Raw genomic sequence first — 19,626 nt, 5'->3', positions numbered from 1 at the left:
AAGGGCCGGCTGGCATTCGCGGTGCAATACTGCCATCAAGCGGAAAGTCCTCGGCGGATCCGGGAGCCCAGCGCCGAGCTCTCTCTCCCGCGTGGAGGGGGCCCCGGGGGTGACGTGGGAGTGCGGGGGGGGGGAGACGGACGGGGGACGGACGGGTGGAGCGCCACGGAGGTCCGGGGTCCGGGGTCCGGGGGCCCGGGGGCCTGGCCGGTCGGGCCCGGGAAGCCCCAAGCCACGGCTCGGCTCGGGCCCCTCCCTGGTGGCCACCAGGTCTGGGCGGGACTGGAGCGGGGTGACACAGCCACGCGGGCCGGGCCAGGGGGCGCCGGGCCTTTGGCCGCGTGCCCCTTCCCCCGGGAGCTAGAGCAGGATCCGTGCGGCCTTTGGCCCTTTGGCCGCGTGCCCCCTGCAGCCCCGCCAACGACCCGCACGGGAACCTGGAGGGACCCGCACGGGAACCTGGAGGGCTGCCGCCACTGCTGGTGCGGACGGGGGCGGGGACCCTGCTGTGCCCGTGTCCGGATCCCGGATCCCGGGAAGGGGAACGGGTGTGGAGCCGGGCCACCCGGCGTCAAAGGGGGGGCCTTGAGCGTGAGGGGGTCTTGGGAGGCGGAGGGGTAGGGGCTGGGGAGGAGGCGGTGGCGGAGCTCACCAGGAGGAGCAGAGAGTCCGGGTCGGACAGGCCCCCGGTGGGAGCAGCAGCAGCACCAGCCAGCCGCGGCCTCCTCCTCCTCCTCCTCCTCCTCCTCCTCCTCAGCCGGGCCCCGCGCCCCGTGCCCCGCGCCCCCCGCCCAAAACCCGGCCCGGGCCCACCAAGAGGCTGTTGCCTGACACGGGGGGGGGGGGGGGGGGGGACACACACACCGGGCAGCGGCACTGCCACGTCCCGCGGCTTTCCCCTCTCTGGCGGAGGCCTGGTCCCAGTGCCCCCATTTCCCTCTTCCCTCAGCCAAGTCGAGGCCAAGCCGCCGCCATCACTCCCCCTCCACCCCGCGCCCCGGGCCAGCCAGGCCTCTCAGCTCGCCCCGTTCCCCTTTCTGGGCCACCTTCTCCAACGTCCCACCACAGCCCTCAGGGCAAGCACAGTCGAGGAACGGCTGGGTGACTCCCGCCCCTGCATCCCAAAGCCAACGCCTGCTCCCGAGCTGGTCATCAAGGGACCAGCGTGGAGCGCGTGCCAGAAGCGCCAGGCGCCTCGGGATGGGACTGCCAACGGCCCCTTCGGTCCCGGTCCCGCCGGGACGCTGGGACTTCACCCCCGGGCCCGTCCTGCCCTGGAAGCCAGCGGGCGGCGGCTCCGGGGATCGCCAACGCGTTCCGCTTGATGGCAGTGTTGCACCGGCAATGCCCACCGGCCCTTCCCCCAGGGCCTCTCCCTCCGCCCTTTGCCGAAGAAAAAAGGCCAAGCGCTGGCCGCCGGGGCTCCAACATGGCGGCTCCCGTGCCCGGGCCGCTTTCGCTTTCGGGGAGCGCTCCGGCTTCGGAGGCTTCGGAGGCTTCGGAGGCTTCATCTGAGGCCCGCTGGAGCGGAGCCCGGCGGAGCCTCGGTGCCCTCGGCCTCCCCTCGGCCGGCTTCGGGGATCACAACGGTCGGGCGGGGCCCGGCCGGGCCCGCCGTGGGCCTCCCTCGGCGGCGGCCACGGACCCCTGCGAGGCGAGGCGCCAGGCGCCCTCAGGACCCCCCGCAGGCCGCCGGGAGCCCTCGGGAGACACACCGGTCTGGTGGTGGACCCGGCCCCGGCCCAGCGAGCGCGCGCCCGATCCCGGGATCAGGACTCCCCTCAGGCCAGCCTGACCCCTCAGGCCTCCGGCGGCGGGTCGCAAAGGTCGGCGCCGGCCGTGGGGTCAACAGCGAGGGCCACGTCCCGCGGCCAGGGGCCGGAGGGGTCCCGAGGACCTCGGCCCTTGGCCCGTGACGGCCCCTCCCCGGCCCCAACCGCCACGGGAATTAAGGCGTGGATCCGGGCCCACTCGGGTCAGTGTGGAGGGCAGCCCGGAGCCGCGGCACCGACGCCAAAGCGGCCCCGTGCCCCCCCCCCCCCCCCCGGTGCAGGCGCCCCCTCTGGACAGCTCCCAAGGGACGGAAGGAAGCCCGGCGAGGGGGGAACACACCCACGTGTGCCCGGGCTCCCGGGGACCCGTGCCCCACACGGCCTAGCGGGCTCAGGCCAGCACACGCCGGACGCTGCTGCTCTTGGCCCTTCTTGCCCATCGATGGGCCCAGATCCTACGAAGAACACCTTCGGGCCCTATCACAGGTGCACCCTGACAACCCGCCTCTTGTGCCGGGGCCCCAGTAGAAGCCAGAAGGACCACATACGCCCTGTCCCCGCCGCCCGCGCCGGTCACAGGGTCTCTCACTCACTCACGCTCACGCTCATTCACGCGAACACACATATTCCAGGCAGATACACTCCCTCTCCCCGCACCCCCCGCCAAAACCGAAACACTGGGAGACCACACTTGGAGGTCGCCCTTCTCAAAACCTCAGGAGGTGGCCCACACACCCCACAGCAAGCACCCGTATGCGTGGGTGACGGGGGTCCGTTTCGACCCCGATTCCCGTGCCCAAGGGTGTAACGGTGCTCCCGTCATGCACTCTGAACCCTCTCCACGCTCCCGAACGGCTCGAGGCTCCTCCAACGTCAACAACCCTCGGGGAACGGTTTTGCTTTCTGCCCTTTGGCAAACGGGAGAGGCCCAGGACCTCCTGCTTCCTAGGGCAGGGAGGGATGCCCCGGTCCCATCTGTGGCACACAACGCCCCTCCCACCCCCACCCCCACCCCCACCCCCACCCCCACCCCCCAACACCTCCAGAGGGTCCCCCTGGTCGGGCTTCCCACGTTTCAGTTCTAGGAAGCCTGGCTGAACGACAGACACCCTGTTGGACACAAATCCCACTCAAGGCCGAAGCACGGGTCCAAGCGACTCTCGAAGGCCCGCCCGCCTCCCGGGCCCACGGGAAGGGAGCCAGAAGCGGCGGGCGGTCGGCCTGAGGGTGACGGTGACGAGCCTCCACCGCCCGTCTCGGGTCGCCTTCGCCCCCCCGGCCCGCCGCCGGCCGCTAGCCTCTCCTGACCCCTGCAAGGAAGGCCCCGGCCGGCCTCAGCTCCAAAGGGCCATCGCGGACGCCCTCGACTGCCCGGGGCCTCCGAGCCGGCTGCCAGTCCGCACGCCACCCCCCACCCCCACCGAGTGTCCGCTCCACGAGGCCTACCGGCCTCCCCGGGGCTTCCCTTCTGACCATGAAGCCCAGGTCCGAACGCCCTCCACAAGCAGGCGGGAGCCACCCAGGACCACCAAGGGGGCACGCGCCGCCCGGGCAAGGAAGGGTCCGGCTCCCACACAAGTCGACCGCCCCGACGGTCGATGGCGGGGCACGGGGCCGCGCCAAGGGAGGGCCACGCGGGCGTCCCCTAGCTCGGCGGCGGGCGCGGGGCCGGGCTTCGCGCCCGGCTCGCCCATCAGAGTCCGGGCACGGGCCCCACGGCACCCCAGGGCGGGACCGGTGACAGAGGCTGCTGCGGGGGTACCCTGCCCGGGGGACCGCTCAGCCCTGCGGGACCTCTCATCCCGCAGAGTCAGCGCGTCTCCGCCCACCTTGCCCACCCGGCTTGTCAAGCAAGAGCAGGCCAGCGAGCCAAGTCCTCCCTGCTCCTCGGTCTCGGTCTCGGTCTCGGGGCCAGGGAGACCCGGTTCCTCGCCCCTGGGCAGGTGCCCGAGCTCCGCGGGTGCCGCTGTGGCGCCGGGACCCAAAGGACGCGTGGACACCGCCTGGATCTCAGGCGGGGGGGTGGGGGGTCGGAGGGAGACCGGGGACAGGAGATGCAGGCCGCCTCCTCGGTGCCCCGGGGCCAGGTTTGACCAAGGAAGGGGACAGCGTGCACAGCCCTTGTGCCCCCCACCGCGCCCCCCCCCCCAACTAAGGGGCCTTCCGGGAACCTGACGTGTGTGAGGAGAAGGGGCGACGGCGCCGGGGCGGGGGTGGTGGTGGTGGGGCGACACCCGAGGACGCTCGGGGACTGCTCGTGGACGCGTGCGGACGGGAAGGCACGACCCATCCCGGACCTTCTTCCACCCGTGTGTGGGCTACCGGGACAGCCGGGGCCTCCACGGAGGTCGGTCCGCGTGATCCAGAGCGGGAGCCTCCTCCGGGGCCCTGGACCGGCAGACGCGTGCCTGACTATTGGTCCACGGGGGCAGACGGAGCTGGGCCCCCCGGCCCAGGGGACGGGGCTCCGCTCCCGGGAGCCTCGCCTCAGAAGCGAGGGGTGCGTGCTTGCTTGCTTGCTCGCCCCCCGCCACCCCTCCACCCTCGCCCCGAGTGGCCCAGTGGCCGGGCCCTTGACATGAGAGCCGCCATGTTGGGGCGAGGGACGGCGGACACCGGCTGGGCTGCCGAGTTTTCTGGCCTGGCCTTTTTTTCCTCTGGCAGAGGGCGGAGGCTGAGGCCCTGGGGGAAGGGCCGGCTGGCATTCGCGGTGCAATACTGCCATCAAGCGGAAAGTCCTCGGCGGATCCGGGAGCCCAGCGCCGAGCTCTCTCTCCCGCGTGGAGGGGCCCCGGGGGTGACGTGGGAGTGCGGGGGGGGGGAGACGGACGGGGACGGACGGGATGGAGCGCCACGGAGGTCCGGGGTCCGGGGTCCGGGGGCCTGGGGGCCTGGCCGGTCGGGCCCGGGAAGCCCCAAGCCACGGCTCGGCTCGGGCCCCTCCCTGGTGGCCACCAGGTCTGGGCGGGACTGGAGCGGGGTGACACAGCCACGCGGGCCGGGCCAGGGGGCGCCGGGCCTTTGGCCGCGTGCCCCTTCCCCCGGGAGCTAGAGCAGGATCCGTGCGGCCTTTGGCCCTTTGGCCGCGTGCCCCCTGCAGCCCCGCCAACGACCCGCACGGGAACCTGGAGGGACCCGCACGGGAACCTGGAGGGCTGCCGCCACTGCTGGTGCGGACGGGGGCGGGGACCCTGCTGTGCCCGTGTCCGGATCCCGGATCCCGGGAAGGGGAACGGGTGTGGAGCCGGGCCACCCGGCGTCAAAGGGGGGGCCTTGAGCGTGAGGGGGTCTTGGGAGGCGGAGGGGTAGGGGCTGGGGAGGAGGCGGTGGCGGAGCTCACCAGGAGGAGCAGAGAGTCCGGGTCGGACAGGCCCCCGGTGGGAGCAGCAGCAGCACCAGCCAGCCGCGGCCTCCTCCTCCTCCTCCTCCTCCTCCTCCTCAGCCGGGCCCCGCGCCCCGTGCCCCGCGCCCCCCGCCCAAAACCCGGCCCGGGCCCACCAAGAGGCTGTTGCCTGACACGGGGGGGGGGGGGGGGGGGGACACACACACCGGGCAGCGGCACTGCCACGTCCCGCGGCTTTCCCCTCTCTGGCGGAGGCCTGGTCCCAGTGCCCCCATTTCCCTCTTCCCTCAGCCAAGTCGAGGCCAAGCCGCCGCCATCACTCCCCCTCCACCCCGCGCCCCGGGCCAGCCAGGCCTCTCAGCTCGCCCCGTTCCCCTTTCTGGGCCACCTTCTCCAACGTCCCACCACAGCCCTCAGGGCAAGCACAGTCGAGGAACGGCTGGGTGACTCCCGCCCCTGCATCCCAAAGCCAACGCCTGCTCCCGAGCTGGTCATCAAGGGACCAGCGTGGAGCGCGTGCCAGAAGCGCCAGGCGCCTCGGGATGGGACTGCCAACGGCCCCTTCGGTCCCGGTCCCGCCGGGACGCTGGGACTTCACCCCCGGGCCCGTCCTGCCCTGGAAGCCAGCGGGCGGCGGCTCCGGGGATCGCCAACGCGTTCCGCTTGATGGCAGTGTTGCACCGGCAATGCCCACCGGCCCTTCCCCCAGGGCCTCTCCCTCCGCCCTTTGCCGAAGAAAAAAGGCCAAGCGCTGGCCGCCGGGGCTCCAACATGGCGGCTCCCGTGCCCGGGCCGCTTTCGCTTTCGGGGAGCGCTCCGGCTTCGGAGGCTTCGGAGGCTTCGGAGGCTTCATCTGAGGCCCGCTGGAGCGGAGCCCGGCGGAGCCTCGGTGCCCTCGGCCTCCCCTCGGCCGGCTTCGGGGATCACAACGGTCGGGCGGGGCCCGGCCGGGCCCGCCGTGGGCCTCCCTCGGCGGCGGCCACGGACCCCTGCGAGGCGAGGCGCCAGGCGCCCTCAGGACCCCCGCAGGCCGCCGGGAGCCCTCGGGAGACACACCGGTCTGGTGGTGGACCCGGCCCCGGCCCAGCGAGCGCGCGCCCGATCCCGGGATCAGGACTCCCCTCAGGCCAGCCTGACCCCTCAGGCCTCCGGCGGCGGGTCGCAAAGGTCGGCGCCGGCCGTGGGGTCAACAGCGAGGGCCACGTCCCGCGGCCAGGGGCCGGAGGGGTCCCGAGGACCTCGGCCCTTGGCCCGTGACGGCCCCTCCCCGGCCCCAACCGCCACGGGAATTAAGGCGTGGATCCGGGCCCACTCGGGTCAGTGTGGAGGGCAGCCCGGAGCCGCGGCACCGACGCCAAAGCGGCCCCGTGCCCCCCCCCCCCCCCCCCCCCGGTGCAGGCGCCCCCTCTGGACAGCTCCCAAGGGACGGAAGGAAGCCCGGCGAGGGGGGAACACACCCACGTGTGCCCGGGCTCCCGGGGACCCGTGCCCCACACGGCCTAGCGGGCTCAGGCCAGCACACGCCGGACGCTGCTGCTCTTGGCCCTTCTTGCCCATCGATGGGCCCAGATCCTACGAAGAACACCTTCGGGCCCTATCACAGGTGCACCCTGACAACCCGCCTCTTGTGCCGGGGCCCCAGTAGAAGCCAGAAGGACCACATACGCCCTGTCCCCGCCGCCCGCGCCGGTCACAGGGTCTCTCACTCACTCACGCTCACGCTCATTCACGCGAACACACATATTCCAGGCAGATACACTCCCTCTCCCCGCACCCCCCGCCAAAACCGAAACACTGGGAGACCACACTTGGAGGTCGCCCTTCTCAAAACCTCAGGAGGTGGCCCACACACCCCACAGCAAGCACCCGTATGCGTGGGTGACGGGGGTCCGTTTCGACCCCGATTCCCGTGCCCAAGGGTGTAACGGTGCTCCCGTCATGCACTCTGAACCCTCTCCACGCTCCCGAACGGCTCGAGGCTCCTCCAACGTCAACAACCCTCGGGGAACGGTTTTGCTTTCTGCCCTTTGGCAAACGGGAGAGGCCCAGGACCTCCTGCTTCCTAGGGCAGGGAGGGATGCCCCGGTCCCATCTGTGGCACACAACGCCCCCCCCACCCCCCCCCCCCCCCCCCCAACACCTCCAGAGGGTCCCCCTGGTCGGGCTTCCCACGTTTCAGTTCTAGGAAGCCTGGCTGAACGACAGACACCCTGTTGGACACAAATCCCACTCAAGGCCGAAGCACGGGTCCAAGCGACTCTCGAAGGCCCGCCCGCCTCCCGGGCCCACGGGAAGGGAGCCAGAAGCGGCGGGCGGTCGGCCTGAGGGTGACGGTGACGAGCCTCCACCGCCCGTCTCGGGTCGCCTTCGCCCCCCCGGCCCGCCGCCGGCCGCTAGCCTCTCCTGACCCCTGCAAGGAAGGCCCCGGCCGGCCTCAGCTCCAAAGGGCCATCGCGGACGCCCTCGACTGCCCGGGGCCTCCGAGCCGGCTGCCAGTCCGCACGCCACCCCCCCACCCCCACCGAGTGTCCGCTCCACGAGGCCTACCGGCCTCCCCGGGGCTTCCCTTCTGACCATGAAGCCCAGGTCCGAACGCCCTCCACAAGCAGGCGGGAGCCACCCAGGACCACCAAGGGGGCACGCGCCGCCCGGGCAAGGAAGGGTCCGGCTCCCACACAAGTCGACCGCCCCGACGGTCGATGGCGGGGCACGGGGCCGCGCCAAGGGAGGGCCACGCGGGCGTCCCCTAGCTCGGCGGCGGGCGCGGGGCCGGGCTTCGCGCCCGGCTCGCCCATCAGAGTCCGGGCACGGGCCCCACGGCACCCCAGGGCGGGACCGGTGACAGAGGCTGCTGCGGGGGTACCCTGCCCGGGGGACCGCTCAGCCCTGCGGGACCTCTCATCCCGCAGAGTCAGCGCGTCTCCGCCCACCTTGCCCACCCGGCTTGTCAAGCAAGAGCAGGCCAGCGAGCCAAGTCCTCCCTGCTCCTCGGTCTCGGTCTCGGTCTCGGGGCCAGGGAGACCCGGTTCCTCGCCCCTGGGCAGGTGCCCGAGCTCCGCGGGTGCCGCTGTGGCGCCGGGACCCAAAGGACGCGTGGACACCGCCTGGATCTCAGGCGGGGGGGTGGGGGGTCGGAGGGAGACCGGGGACAGGAGATGCAGGCCGCCTCCTCGGTGCCCCGGGGCCAGGTTTGACCAAGGAAGGGGACAGCGTGCACAGCCCTTGTGCCCCCCACCGCGCCCCCCCCCCCAACTAAGGGGCCTTCCGGGAACCTGACGTGTGTGAGGAGAAGGGGCGACGGCGCCGGGGCGGGGGTGGTGGTGGTGGGGCGACACCCGAGGACGCTCGGGGACTGCTCGTGGACGCGTGCGGACGGGAAGGCACGACCCATCCCGGACCTTCTTCCACCCGTGTGTGGGCTACCGGGACAGCCGGGGCCTCCACGGAGGTCGGTCCGCGTGATCCAGAGCGGGAGCCTCCTCCGGGGCCCTGGACCGGCAGACGCGTGCCTGACTATTGGTCCACGGGGGCAGACGGAGCTGGGCCCCCCGGCCCAGGGGACGGGGCTCCGCTCCCGGGAGCCTCGCCTCAGAAGCGAGGGGTGCGTGCTTGCTTGCTTGCTCGCCCCCCGCCACCCCTCCACCCTCGCCCCGAGTGGCCCAGTGGCCGGGCCCTTGACATGAGAGCCGCCATGTTGGGGCGAGGGACGGCGGACACCGGCTGGGCTGCCGAGTTTTCTGGCCTGGCCTTTTTTTCCTCTGGCAGAGGGCGGAGGCTGAGGCCCTGGGGGAAGGGCCGGCTGGCATTCGCGGTGCAATACTGCCATCAAGCGGAAAGTCCTCGGCGGATCCGGGAGCCCAGCGCCGAGCTCTCTCTCCCGCGTGGAGGGGCCCCGGGGGTGACGTGGGAGTGCGGGGGGGGGGAGACGGACGGGGACGGACGGGATGGAGCGCCACGGAGGTCCGGGGTCCGGGGTCCGGGGGCCTGGGGGCCTGGCCGGTCGGGCCCGGGAAGCCCCAAGCCACGGCTCGGCTCGGGCCCCTCCCTGGTGGCCACCAGGTCTGGGCGGGACTGGAGCGGGGTGACACAGCCACGCGGGCCGGGCCAGGGGGCGCCGGGCCTTTGGCCGCGTGCCCCTTCCCCCGGGAGCTAGAGCAGGATCCGTGCGGCCTTTGGCCCTTTGGCCGCGTGCCCCCTGCAGCCCCGCCAACGACCCGCACGGGAACCTGGAGGGACCCGCACGGGAACCTGGAGGGCTGCCGCCACTGCTGGTGCGGACGGGGGCGGGGACCCTGCTGTGCCCGTGTCCGGATCCCGGATCCCGGGAAGGGGAACGGGTGTGGAGCCGGGCCACCCGGCGTCAAAGGGGGGGCCTTGAGCGTGAGGGGGTCTTGGGAGGCGGAGGGGTAGGGGCTGGGGAGGAGGCGGTGGCGGAGCTCACCAGGAGGAGCAGAGAGTCCGGGTCGGACAGGCCCCCGGTGGGAGCAGCAGCAGCACCAGCCAGCCGCGGCCTCCTCCTCCTCCTCCTCCTCCTCCTCCTCAGCCGGGCCCCGCGCCCCGTGCCCCGCGCCCCCCGCCCAAAACCCGGCCCGGGCCCACCAAGAGGCTGTTGCCTGACACGGGGGGGGGGGGGGGGGGGGACACACACACCGGGCAGCGGCACTGCCACGTCCCGCGGCTTTCCCCTCTCTGGCGGAGGCCTGGTCCCAGTGCCCCCATTTCCCTCTTCCCTCAGCCAAGTCGAGGCCAAGCCGCCGCCATCACTCCCCCTCCACCCCGCGCCCCGGGCCAGCCAGGCCTCTCAGCTCGCCCCGTTCCCCTTTCTGGGCCACCTTCTCCAACGTCCCACCACAGCCCTCAGGGCAAGCACAGTCGAGGAACGGCTGGGTGACTCCCGCCCCTGCATCCCAAAGCCAACGCCTGCTCCCGAGCTGGTCATCAAGGGACCAGCGTGGAGCGCGTGCCAGAAGCGCCAGGCGCCTCGGGATGGGACTGCCAACGGCCCCTTCGGTCCCGGTCCCGCCGGGACGCTGGGACTTCACCCCCGGGCCCGTCCTGCCCTGGAAGCCAGCGGGCGGCGGCTCCGGGGATCGCCAACGCGTTCCGCTTGATGGCAGTGTTGCACCGGCAATGCCCACCGGCCCTTCCCCCAGGGCCTCTCCCTCCGCCCTTTGCCGAAGAAAAAAGGCCAAGCGCTGGCCGCCGGGGCTCCAACATGGCGGCTCCCGTGCCCGGGCCGCTTTCGCTTTCGGGGAGCGCTCCGGCTTCGGAGGCTTCGGAGGCTTCGGAGGCTTCATCTGAGGCCCGCTGGAGCGGAGCCCGGCGGAGCCTCGGTGCCCTCGGCCTCCCCTCGGCCGGCTTCGGGGATCACAACGGTCGGGCGGGGCCCGGCCGGGCCCGCCGTGGGCCTCCCTCGGCGGCGGCCACGGACCCCTGCGAGGCGAGGCGCCAGGCGCCCTCAGGACCCCCGCAGGCCGCCGGGAGCCCTCGGGAGACACACCGGTCTGGTGGTGGACCCGGCCCCGGCCCAGCGAGCGCGCGCCCGATCCCGGGATCAGGACTCCCCTCAGGCCAGCCTGACCCCTCAGGCCTCCGGCGGCGGGTCGCAAAGGTCGGCGCCGGCCGTGGGGTCAACAGCGAGGGCCACGTCCCGCGGCCAGGGGCCGGAGGGGTCCCGAGGACCTCGGCCCTTGGCCCGTGACGGCCCCTCCCCGGCCCCAACCGCCACGGGAATTAAGGCGTGGATCCGGGCCCACTCGGGTCAGTGTGGAGGGCAGCCCGGAGCCGCGGCACCGACGCCAAAGCGGCCCCGTGCCCCCCCCCCCCCCCCCCCCGGTGCAGGCGCCCCCTCTGGACAGCTCCCAAGGGACGGAAGGAAGCCCGGCGAGGGGGGAACACACCCACGTGTGCCCGGGCTCCCGGGGACCCGTGCCCCACACGGCCTAGCGGGCTCAGGCCAGCACACGCCGGACGCTGCTGCTCTTGGCCCTTCTTGCCCATCGATGGGCCCAGATCCTACGAAGAACACCTTCGGGCCCTATCACAGGTGCACCCTGACAACCCGCCTCTTGTGCCGGGGCCCCAGTAGAAGCCAGAAGGACCACATACGCCCTGTCCCCGCCGCCCGCGCCGGTCACAGGGTCTCTCACTCACTCACGCTCACGCTCATTCACGCGAACACACATATTCCAGGCAGATACACTCCCTCTCCCCGCACCCCCCGCCAAAACCGAAACACTGGGAGACCACACTTGGAGGTCGCCCTTCTCAAAACCTCAGGAGGTGGCCCACACACCCCACAGCAAGCACCCGTATGCGTGGGTGACGGGGGTCCGTTTCGACCCCGATTCCCGTGCCCAAGGGTGTAACGGTGCTCCCGTCATGCACTCTGAACCCTCTCCACGCTCCCGAACGGCTCGAGGCTCCTCCAACGTCAACAACCCTCGGGGAACGGTTTTGCTTTCTGCCCTTTGGCAAACGGGAGAGGCCCAGGACCTCCTGCTTCCTAGGGCAGGGAGGGATGCCCCGGTCCCATCTGTGGCACACAACGCCCCTCCCACCCCACCCCACCCCACCCCACCCCCACCCCCCAACACCTCCAGAGGGTCCCCCTGGTCGGGCTTCCCACGTTTCAGTTCTAGGAAGCCTGGCTGAACGACAGACACCCTGTTGGACACAAATCCCACTCAAGGCCGAAGCACGGGTCCAAGCGACTCTCGAAGGCCCGCCCGCCTCCCGGGCCCACGGGAAGGGAGCCAGAAGCGGCGGGCGGTCGGCCTGAGGGTGACGGTGACGAGCCTCCACCGCCCGTCTCGGGTCGCCTTCGCCCCCCCGGCCCGCCGCCGGCCGCTAGCCTCTCCTGACCCCTGCAAGGAAGGCCCCGGCCGGCCTCAGCTCCAAAGGGCCATCGCGGACGCCCTCGACTGCCCGGGGCCTCCGAGCCGGCTGCCAGTCCGCACGCCACCCCCCACCCCCACCGAGTGTCCGCTCCACGAGGCCTACCGGCCTCCCCGGGGCTTCCCTTCTGACCATGAAGCCCAGGTCCGAACGCCCTCCACAAGCAGGCGGGAGCCACCCAGGACCACCAAGGGGGCACGCGCCGCCCGGGCAAGGAAGGGTCCGGCTCCCACACAAGTCGACCGCCCCGACGGTCGATGGCGGGGCACGGGGCCGCGCCAAGGGAGGGCCACGCGGGCGTCCCCTAGCTCGGCGGCGGGCGCGGGGCCGGGCTTCGCGCCCGGCTCGCCCATCAGAGTCCGGGCACGGGCCCCACGGCACCCCAGGGCGGGACCGGTGACAGAGGCTGCTGCGGGGGTACCCTGCCCGGGGGACCGCTCAGCCCTGCGGGACCTCTCATCCCGCAGAGTCAGCGCGTCTCCGCCCACCTTGCCCACCCGGCTTGTCAAGCAAGAGCAGGCCAGCGAGCCAAGTCCTCCCTGCTCCTCGGTCTCGGTCTCGGTCTCGGGGCCAGGGAGACCCGGTTCCTCGCCCCTGGGCAGGTGCCCGAGCTCCGCGGGTGCCGCTGTGGCGCCGGGACCCAAAGGACGCGTGGACACCGCCTGGATCTCAGGCGGGGGGGTGGGGGGTCGGAGGGAGACCGGGGACAGGAGATGCAGGCCGCCTCCTCGGTGCCCCGGGGCCAGGTTTGACCAAGGAAGGGGACAGCGTGCACAGCCCTTGTGCCCCCCACCGCGCCCCCCCCCCCAACTAAGGGGCCTTCCGGGAACCTGACGTGTGTGAGGAGAAGGGGCGACGGCGCCGGGGCGGGGGTGGTGGTGGTGGGGCGACACCCGAGGACGCTCGGGGACTGCTCGTGGACGCGTGCGGACGGGAAGGCACGACCCATCCCGGACCTTCTTCCACCCGTGTGTGGGCTACCGGGACAGCCGGGGCCTCCACGGAGGTCGGTCCGCGTGATCCAGAGCGGGAGCCTCCTCCGGGGCCCTGGACCGGCAGACGCGTGCCTGACTATTGGTCCACGGGGGCAGACGGAGCTGGGCCCCCCGGCCCAGGGGACGGGGCTCCGCTCCCGGGAGCCTCGCCTCAGAAGCGAGGGGTGCGTGCTTGCTTGCTTGCTCGCCCCCCGCCACCCCTCCACCCTCGCCCCGAGTGGCCCAGTGGCCGGGCCCTTGACATGAGAGCCGCCATGTTGGGGCGAGGGACGGCGGACACCGGCTGGGCTGCCGAGTTTTCTGGCCTGGCCTTTTTTTCCTCTGGCAGAGGGCGGAGGCTGAGGCCCTGGGGGAAGGGCCGGCTGGCATTCGCGGTGCAATACTGCCATCAAGCGGAAAGTCCTCGGCGGATCCGGGAGCCCAGCGCCGAGCTCTCTCTCCCGCGTGGAGGGGCCCCGGGGGTGACGTGGGAGTGCGGGGGGGGGGGAGACGGACGGGGACGGACGGGATGGAGCGCCACGGAGGTCCGGGGTCCGGGGTCCGGGGGCCTGGGGGCCTGGCCGGTCGGGCCCGGGAAGCCCCAAGCCACGGCTCGGCTCGGGCCCCTCCCTGGTGGCCACCACGTCTGGGCGGGACTGGAGCGGGGTGACACAGCCACGCGGGCCGGGCCAGGGGGCGCCGGGCCTTTGGCCGCGTGCCCCTTCCCCCGGGAGCTAGAGCAGGATCCGTGCGGCCTTTGGCCCTTTGGCCGCGTGCCCCCTGCAGCCCCGCCAACGACCCGCACGGGAACCTGGAGGGACCCGCACGGGAACCTGGAGGGCTGCCGCCACTGCTGGTGCGGACGGGGGCGGGGACCCTGCTGTGCCCGTGTCCGGATCCCGGATCCCGGGAAGGGGAACGGGTGTGGAGCCGGGCCACCCGGCGTCAAAGGGGGGGCCTTGAGCGTGAGGGGGTCTTGGGAGGCGGAGGGGTAGGGGCTGGGGAGGAGGCGGTGGCGGAGCTCACCAGGAGGAGCAGAGAGTCCGGGTCGGACAGGCCCCCGGTGGGAGCAGCAGCAGCACCAGCCAGCCGCGGCCTCCTCCTCCTCCTCCTCCTCCTCAGCCGGGCCCCGCGCCCCGTGCCCCGCGCCCCCCGCCCAAAACCCGGCCCGGGCCCACCAAGAGGCTGTTGCCTGACACGGGGGGGGGGGGGGGGGGGACACACACACCGGGCAGCGGCACTGCCACGTCCCGCGGCTTTCCCCTCTCTGGCGGAGGCCTGGTCCCAGTGCCCCCATTTCCCTCTTCCCTCAGCCAAGTCGAGGCCAAGCCGCCGCCATCACTCCCCCTCCACCCCGCGCCCCGGGCCAGCCAGGCCTCTCAGCTCGCCCCGTTCCCCTTTCTGGGCCACCTTCTCCAACGTCCCACCACAGCCCTCAGGGCAAGCACAGTCGAGGAACGGCTGGGTGACTCCCGCCCCTGCATCCCAAAGCCAACGCCTGCTCCCGAGCTGGTCATCAAGGGACCAGCGTGGAGCGCGTGCCAGAAGCGCCAGGCGCCTCGGGATGGGACTGCCAACGGCCCCTTCGGTCCCGGTCCCGCCGGGACGCTGGGACTTCACCCCCGGGCCCGTCCTGCCCTGGAAGCCAGCGGGCGGCGGCTCCGGGGATCGCCAACGCGTTCCGCTTGATGGCAGTGTTGCACCGGCAATGCCCACCGGCCCTTCCCCCAGGGCCTCTCCCTCCGCCCTTTGCCGAAGAAAAAAGGCCAAGCGCTGGCCGCCGGGGCTCCAACATGGCGGCTCCCGTGCCCGGGCCGCTTTCGCTTTCGGGGAGCGCTCCGGCTTCGGAGGCTTCGGAGGCTTCGGAGGCTTCATCTGAGGCCCGCTGGAGCGGAGCCCGGCGGAGCCTCGGTGCCCTCGGCCTCCCCTCGGCCGGCTTCGGGGATCACAACGGTCGGGCGGGGCCCGGCCGGGCCCGCCGTGGGCCTCCCTCGGCGGCGGCCACGGACCCCTGCGAGGCGAGGCGCCAGGCGCCCTCAGGACCCCCGCAGGCCGCCGGGAGCCCTCGGGAGACACACCGGTCTGGTGGTGGACCCGGCCCCGGCCCAGCGAGCGCGCGCCCGATCCCGGGATCAGGACTCCCCTCAGGCCAGCCTGACCCCTCAGGCCTCCGGCGGCGGGTCGCAAAGGTCGGCGCCGGCCGTGGGGTCAACAGCGAGGGCCACGTCCCGCGGCCAGGGGCCGGAGGGGTCCCGAGGACCTCGGCCCTTGGCCCGTGACGGCCCCTCCCCGGCCCCAACCGCCACGGGAATTAAGGCGTGGATCCGGGCCCACTCGGGTCAGTGTGGAGGGCAGCCCGGAGCCGCGGCACCGACGCCAAAGCGGCCCCGTGCCCCCCCCCCCCCCCCCCCCCGGTGCAGGCGCCCCCTCTGGACAGCTCCCAAGGGACGGAAGGAAGCCCGGCGAGGGGGGAACACACCCACGTGTGCCCGGGCTCCCGGGGACCCGTGCCCCACACGGCCTAGCGGGCTCAGGCCAGCACACGCCGGACGCTGCTGCTCTTGCCCCTTCTTGCCCATCGATGGGCCCAGATCCTACGAAGAACACCTTCGGGCCCTATCACAGGTGCACCCTGACAACCCGCCTCTTGTGCCGGGGCCCCAGTAGAAGCCAGAAGGACCACATACGCCCTGTCCCCGCCGCCCGCGCCGGTCACAGGGTCTCTCACTCACTCACGCTCACGCTCATTCACGCGAACACACATATTCCAGGCAGATACACTCCCTCTCCCCGCACCCCCCGCCAAAACCGAAACACTGGGAGACCACACTTGGAGGTCGCCCTTCTCAAAACCTCAGGAGGTGGCCCACACACCCCACAGCAAGCACCCGTATGCGTGGGTGACGGGGGTCCGTTTCGACCCCGATTCCCGTGCCCAAGGGTGTAACGGTGCTCCCGTCATGCACTCTGAACCCTCTCCACGCTCCCGAACGGCTCGAGGCTCCTCCAACGTCAACAACCCTCGGGGAACAGTTTTGCTTTCTGCCCTTTGGCAAACGGGAGAGGCCCAGGACCTCCTGCTTCCTAGGGCAGGGAGGGATGCCCCGGTCCCATCTGTGGCACACAACGCCCCTCCCACCCCCACCCCCCCCCCCCCAACACCTCCAGAGGGTCCCCCTGGTCGGGCTTCCCACGTTTCAGTTCTAGGAAGCCTGGCTGAACGACAGACACCCTGTTGGACACAAATCCCACTCAAGGCCGAAGCACGGGTCCAAGCGACTCTCGAAGGCCCGCCCGCCTCCCGGGCCCACGGGAAGGGAGCCAGAAGCGGCGGGCGGTCGGCCTGAGGGTGACGGTGACGAGCCTCCACCGCCCGTCTCGGGTCGCCTTCGCCCCCCCGGCCCGCCGCCGGCCGCTAGCCTCTCCTGACCCCTGCAAGGAAGGCCCCGGCCGGCCTCAGCTCCAAAGGGCCATCGCGGACGCCCTCGACTGCCCGGGGCCTCCGAGCCGGCTGCCAGTCCGCACGCCACCCCCCACCCCCACCGAGTGTCCGCTCCACGAGGCCTACCGGCCTCCCCGGGGCTTCCCTTCTGACCATGAAGCCCAGGTCCGAACGCCCTCCACAAGCAGGCGGGAGCCACCCAGGACCACCAAGGGGGCACGCGCCGCCCGGGCAAGGAAGGGTCCGGCTCCCACACAAGTCGACCGCCCCGACGGTCGATGGCGGGGCACGGGGCCGCGCCAAGGGAGGGCCACGCGGGCGTCCCCTAGCTCGGCGGCGGGCGCGGGGCCGGGCTTCGCGCCCGGCTCGCCCATCAGAGTCCGGGCACGGGCCCCACGGCACCCCAGGGCGGGACCGGTGACAGAGGCTGCTGCGGGGGTACCCTGCCCGGGGGACCGCTCAGCCCTGCGGGACCTCTCATCCCGCAGAGTCAGCGCGTCTCCGCCCACCTTGCCCACCCGGCTTGTCAAGCAAGAGCAGGCCAGCGAGCCAAGTCCTCCCTGCTCCTCGGTCTCGGTCTCGGTCTCGGGGCCAGGGAGACCCGGTTCCTCGCCCCTGGGCAGGTGCCCGAGCTCCGCGGGTGCCGCTGTGGCGCCGGGACCCAAAGGACGCGTGGACACCGCCTGGATCTCAGGCGGGGGGGTGGGGGGTCGGAGGGAGACCGGGGACAGGAGATGCAGGCCGCCTCCTCGGTGCCCCGGGGCCAGGTTTGACCAAGGAAGGGGACAGCGTGCACAGCCCTTGTGCCCCCCACCGCGCCCCCCCCCCCAACTAAGGGGCCTTCCGGGAACCTGACGTGTGTGAGGAGAAGGGGCGACGGCGCCGGGGCGGGGGTGGTGGTGGTGGGGCGACACCCGAGGACGCTCGGGGACTGCTCGTGGACGCGTGCGGACGGGAAGGCACGACCCATCCCGGACCTTCTTCCACCCGTGTGTGGGCTACCGGGACAGCCGGGGCCTCCACGGAGGTCGGTCCGCGTGATCCAGAGCGGGAGCCTCCTCCGGGGCCCTGGACCGGCAGACGCGTGCCTGACTATTGGTCCACGGGGGCAGACGGAGCTGGGCCCCCCGGCCCAGGGGACGGGGCTCCGCTCCCGGGAGCCTCGCCTCAGAAGCGAGGGGTGCGTGCTTGCTTGCTTGCTCGCCCCCCGCCACCCCTCCACCCTCGCCCCGAGTGGCCCAGTGGCCGGGCCCTTGACATGAGAGCCGCCATGTTGGGGCGAGGGACGGCGGACACCGGCTGGGCTGCCGAGTTTTCTGGCCTGGCCTTTTTTTCCTCTGGCAGAGGGCGGAGGCTGAGGCCCTGGGGGAAGGGCCGGCTGGCATTCGCGGTGCAATACTGCCATCAAGCGGAAAGTCCTCGGCGGATCCGGGAGCCCAGCGCCGAGCTCTCTCTCCCGCGTGGAGGGGCCCCGGGGGTGACGTGGGAGTGCGGGGGGGGGGGAGACGGACGGGGACGGACGGGATGGAGCGCCACGGAGGTCCGGGGTCCGGGGTCCGGGGGCCTGGGGGCCTGGCCGGTCGGGCCCGGGAAGCCCCAAGCCACGGCTCGGCTCGGGCCCCTCCCTGGTGGCCACCACGTCTGGGCGGGACTGGAGCGGGGTGACACAGCCACGCGGGCCGGGCCAGGGGGCGCCGGGCCTTTGGCCGCGTGCCCCTTCCCCCGGGAGCTAGAGCAGGATCCGTGCGGCCTTTGGCCCTTTGGCCGCGTGCCCCCTGCAGCCCCGCCAACGACCCGCACGGGAACCTGGAGGGACCCGCACGGGAACCTGGAGGGCTGCCGCCACTGCTGGTGCGGACGGGGGCGGGGACCCTGCTGTGCCCGTGTCCGGATCCCGGATCCCGGGAAGGGGAACGGGTGTGGAGCCGGGCCACCCGGCGTCAAAGGGGGGGCCTTGAGCGTGAGGGGGTCTTGGGAGGCGGAGGGGTAGGGGCTGGGGAGGAGGCGGTGGCGGAGCTCACCAGGAGGAGCAGAGAGTCCGGGTCGGACAGGCCCCCGGTGGGAGCAGCAGCAGCACCAGCCAGCCGCGGCCTCCTCCTCCTCCTCCTCCTCCTCCTCCTCAGCCGGGCCCCGCGCCCCGTGCCCCGCGCCCCCCGCCCAAAACCCGGCCCGGGCCCACCAAGAGGCTGTTGCCTGACACGGGGGGGGGGGGGGGGGGGACACACACACCGGGCAGCGGCACTGCCACGTCCCGCGGCTTTCCCCTCTCTGGCGGAGGCCTGGTCCCAGTGCCCCCATTTCCCTCTTCCCTCAGCCAAGTCGAGGCCAAGCCGCCGCCATCACTCCCCCTCCACCCCGCGCCCCGGGCCAGCCAGGCCTCTCAGCTCGCCCCGTTCCCCTTTCTGGGCCACCTTCTCCAACGTCCCACCACAGCCCTCAGGGCAAGCACAGTCGAGGAACGGCTGGGTGACTCCCGCCCCTGCATCCCAAAGCCAACGCCTGCTCCCGAGCTGGTCATCAAGGGACCAGCGTGGAGCGCGTGCCAGAAGCGCCAGGCGCCTCGGGATGGGACTGCCAACGGCCCCTTCGGTCCCGGTCCCGCCGGGACGCTGGGACTTCACCCCCGGGCCCGTCCTGCCCTGGAAGCCAGCGGGCGGCGGCTCCGGGGATCGCCAACGCGTTCCGCTTGATGGCAGTGTTGCACCGGCAATGCCCACCGGCCCTTCCCCCAGGGCCTCTCCCTCCGCCCTTTGCCGAAGAAAAAAGGCCAAGCGCTGGCCGCCGGGGCTCCAACATGGCGGCTCCCGTGCCCGGGCCGCTTTCGCTTTCGGGGAGCGCTCCGGCTTCGGAGGCTTCGGAGGCTTCGGAGGCTTCATCTGAGGCCCGCTGGAGCGGAGCCCGGCGGAGCCTCGGTGCCCTCGGCCTCCCCTCGGCCGGCTTCGGGGATCACAACGGTCGGGCGGGGCCCGGCCGGGCCCGCCGTGGGCCTCCCTCGGCGGCGGCCACGGACCCCTGCGAGGCGAGGCGCCAGGCGCCCTCAGGACCCCCGCAGGCCGCCGGGAGCCCTCGGGAGACACACCGGTCTGGTGGTGGACCCGGCCCCGGCCCAGCGAGCGCGCGCCCGATCCCGGGATCAGGACTCCCCTCAGGCCAGCCTGACCCCTCAGGCCTCCGGCGGCGGGTCGCAAAGGTCGGCGC

At 73.0% G+C, this 19,626-nt stretch overlaps 3 protein-coding genes across 3 annotated transcripts; all 3 read left to right on the top strand.

Annotated features, from left to right (window-relative positions):
* The first annotated feature begins 1,429 nt into the window (after nt 1–1,429).
* LOC119879403 (collagen alpha-1(I) chain-like) lies at nt 1,430–6,372 on the top strand. Its single transcript, XM_038589691.1, has 7 exons — nt 1,430–1,717; nt 1,804–1,975; nt 2,908–3,786; nt 3,929–4,037; nt 4,437–4,730; nt 4,873–5,051; nt 5,585–6,372. Exons 1-7 carry the CDS (start codon nt 1,430–1,432, stop codon nt 6,370–6,372), a joined length of 2,709 nt encoding a protein of 902 aa, XP_038445619.1.
* Nucleotides 6,373–8,806: 2,434 nt separating this feature from the next.
* On the top strand, nt 8,807–14,675 carry LOC119879402 (collagen alpha-1(I) chain-like). Its single transcript, XM_038589690.1, has 8 exons — nt 8,807–9,174; nt 9,317–9,495; nt 10,029–10,617; nt 10,727–10,875; nt 11,807–12,685; nt 12,828–12,936; nt 13,336–13,842; nt 14,300–14,675. The coding sequence occupies exons 1-8, from the start codon at nt 8,807–8,809 to the stop codon at nt 14,673–14,675; spliced, it is 3,156 nt and encodes a 1,051-aa protein (XP_038445618.1).
* Nucleotides 14,676–14,779: 104 nt separating this feature from the next.
* On the top strand, nt 14,780–19,118 carry LOC119879401 (collagen alpha-1(I) chain-like). Its single transcript, XM_038589689.1, has 6 exons — nt 14,780–15,066; nt 15,176–15,324; nt 16,244–17,122; nt 17,265–17,373; nt 17,773–18,279; nt 18,743–19,118. The coding sequence occupies exons 1-6, from the start codon at nt 14,780–14,782 to the stop codon at nt 19,116–19,118; spliced, it is 2,307 nt and encodes a 768-aa protein (XP_038445617.1).
* Nucleotides 19,119–19,626: the final 508 nt, after the last annotated feature.

Source organism: Canis lupus, unplaced genomic scaffold (genome assembly GCF_011100685.1).
Source record: "Canis lupus familiaris isolate Mischka breed German Shepherd unplaced genomic scaffold, alternate assembly UU_Cfam_GSD_1.0 chrUn_S741H904, whole genome shotgun sequence".
Classification (NCBI taxonomy): domain Eukaryota; kingdom Metazoa; phylum Chordata; class Mammalia; order Carnivora; family Canidae; genus Canis; species Canis lupus.
The sequence above is the reverse complement of the archived record's forward strand: the minus strand, read 5'-3'. Positions and strand labels throughout refer to the sequence as shown.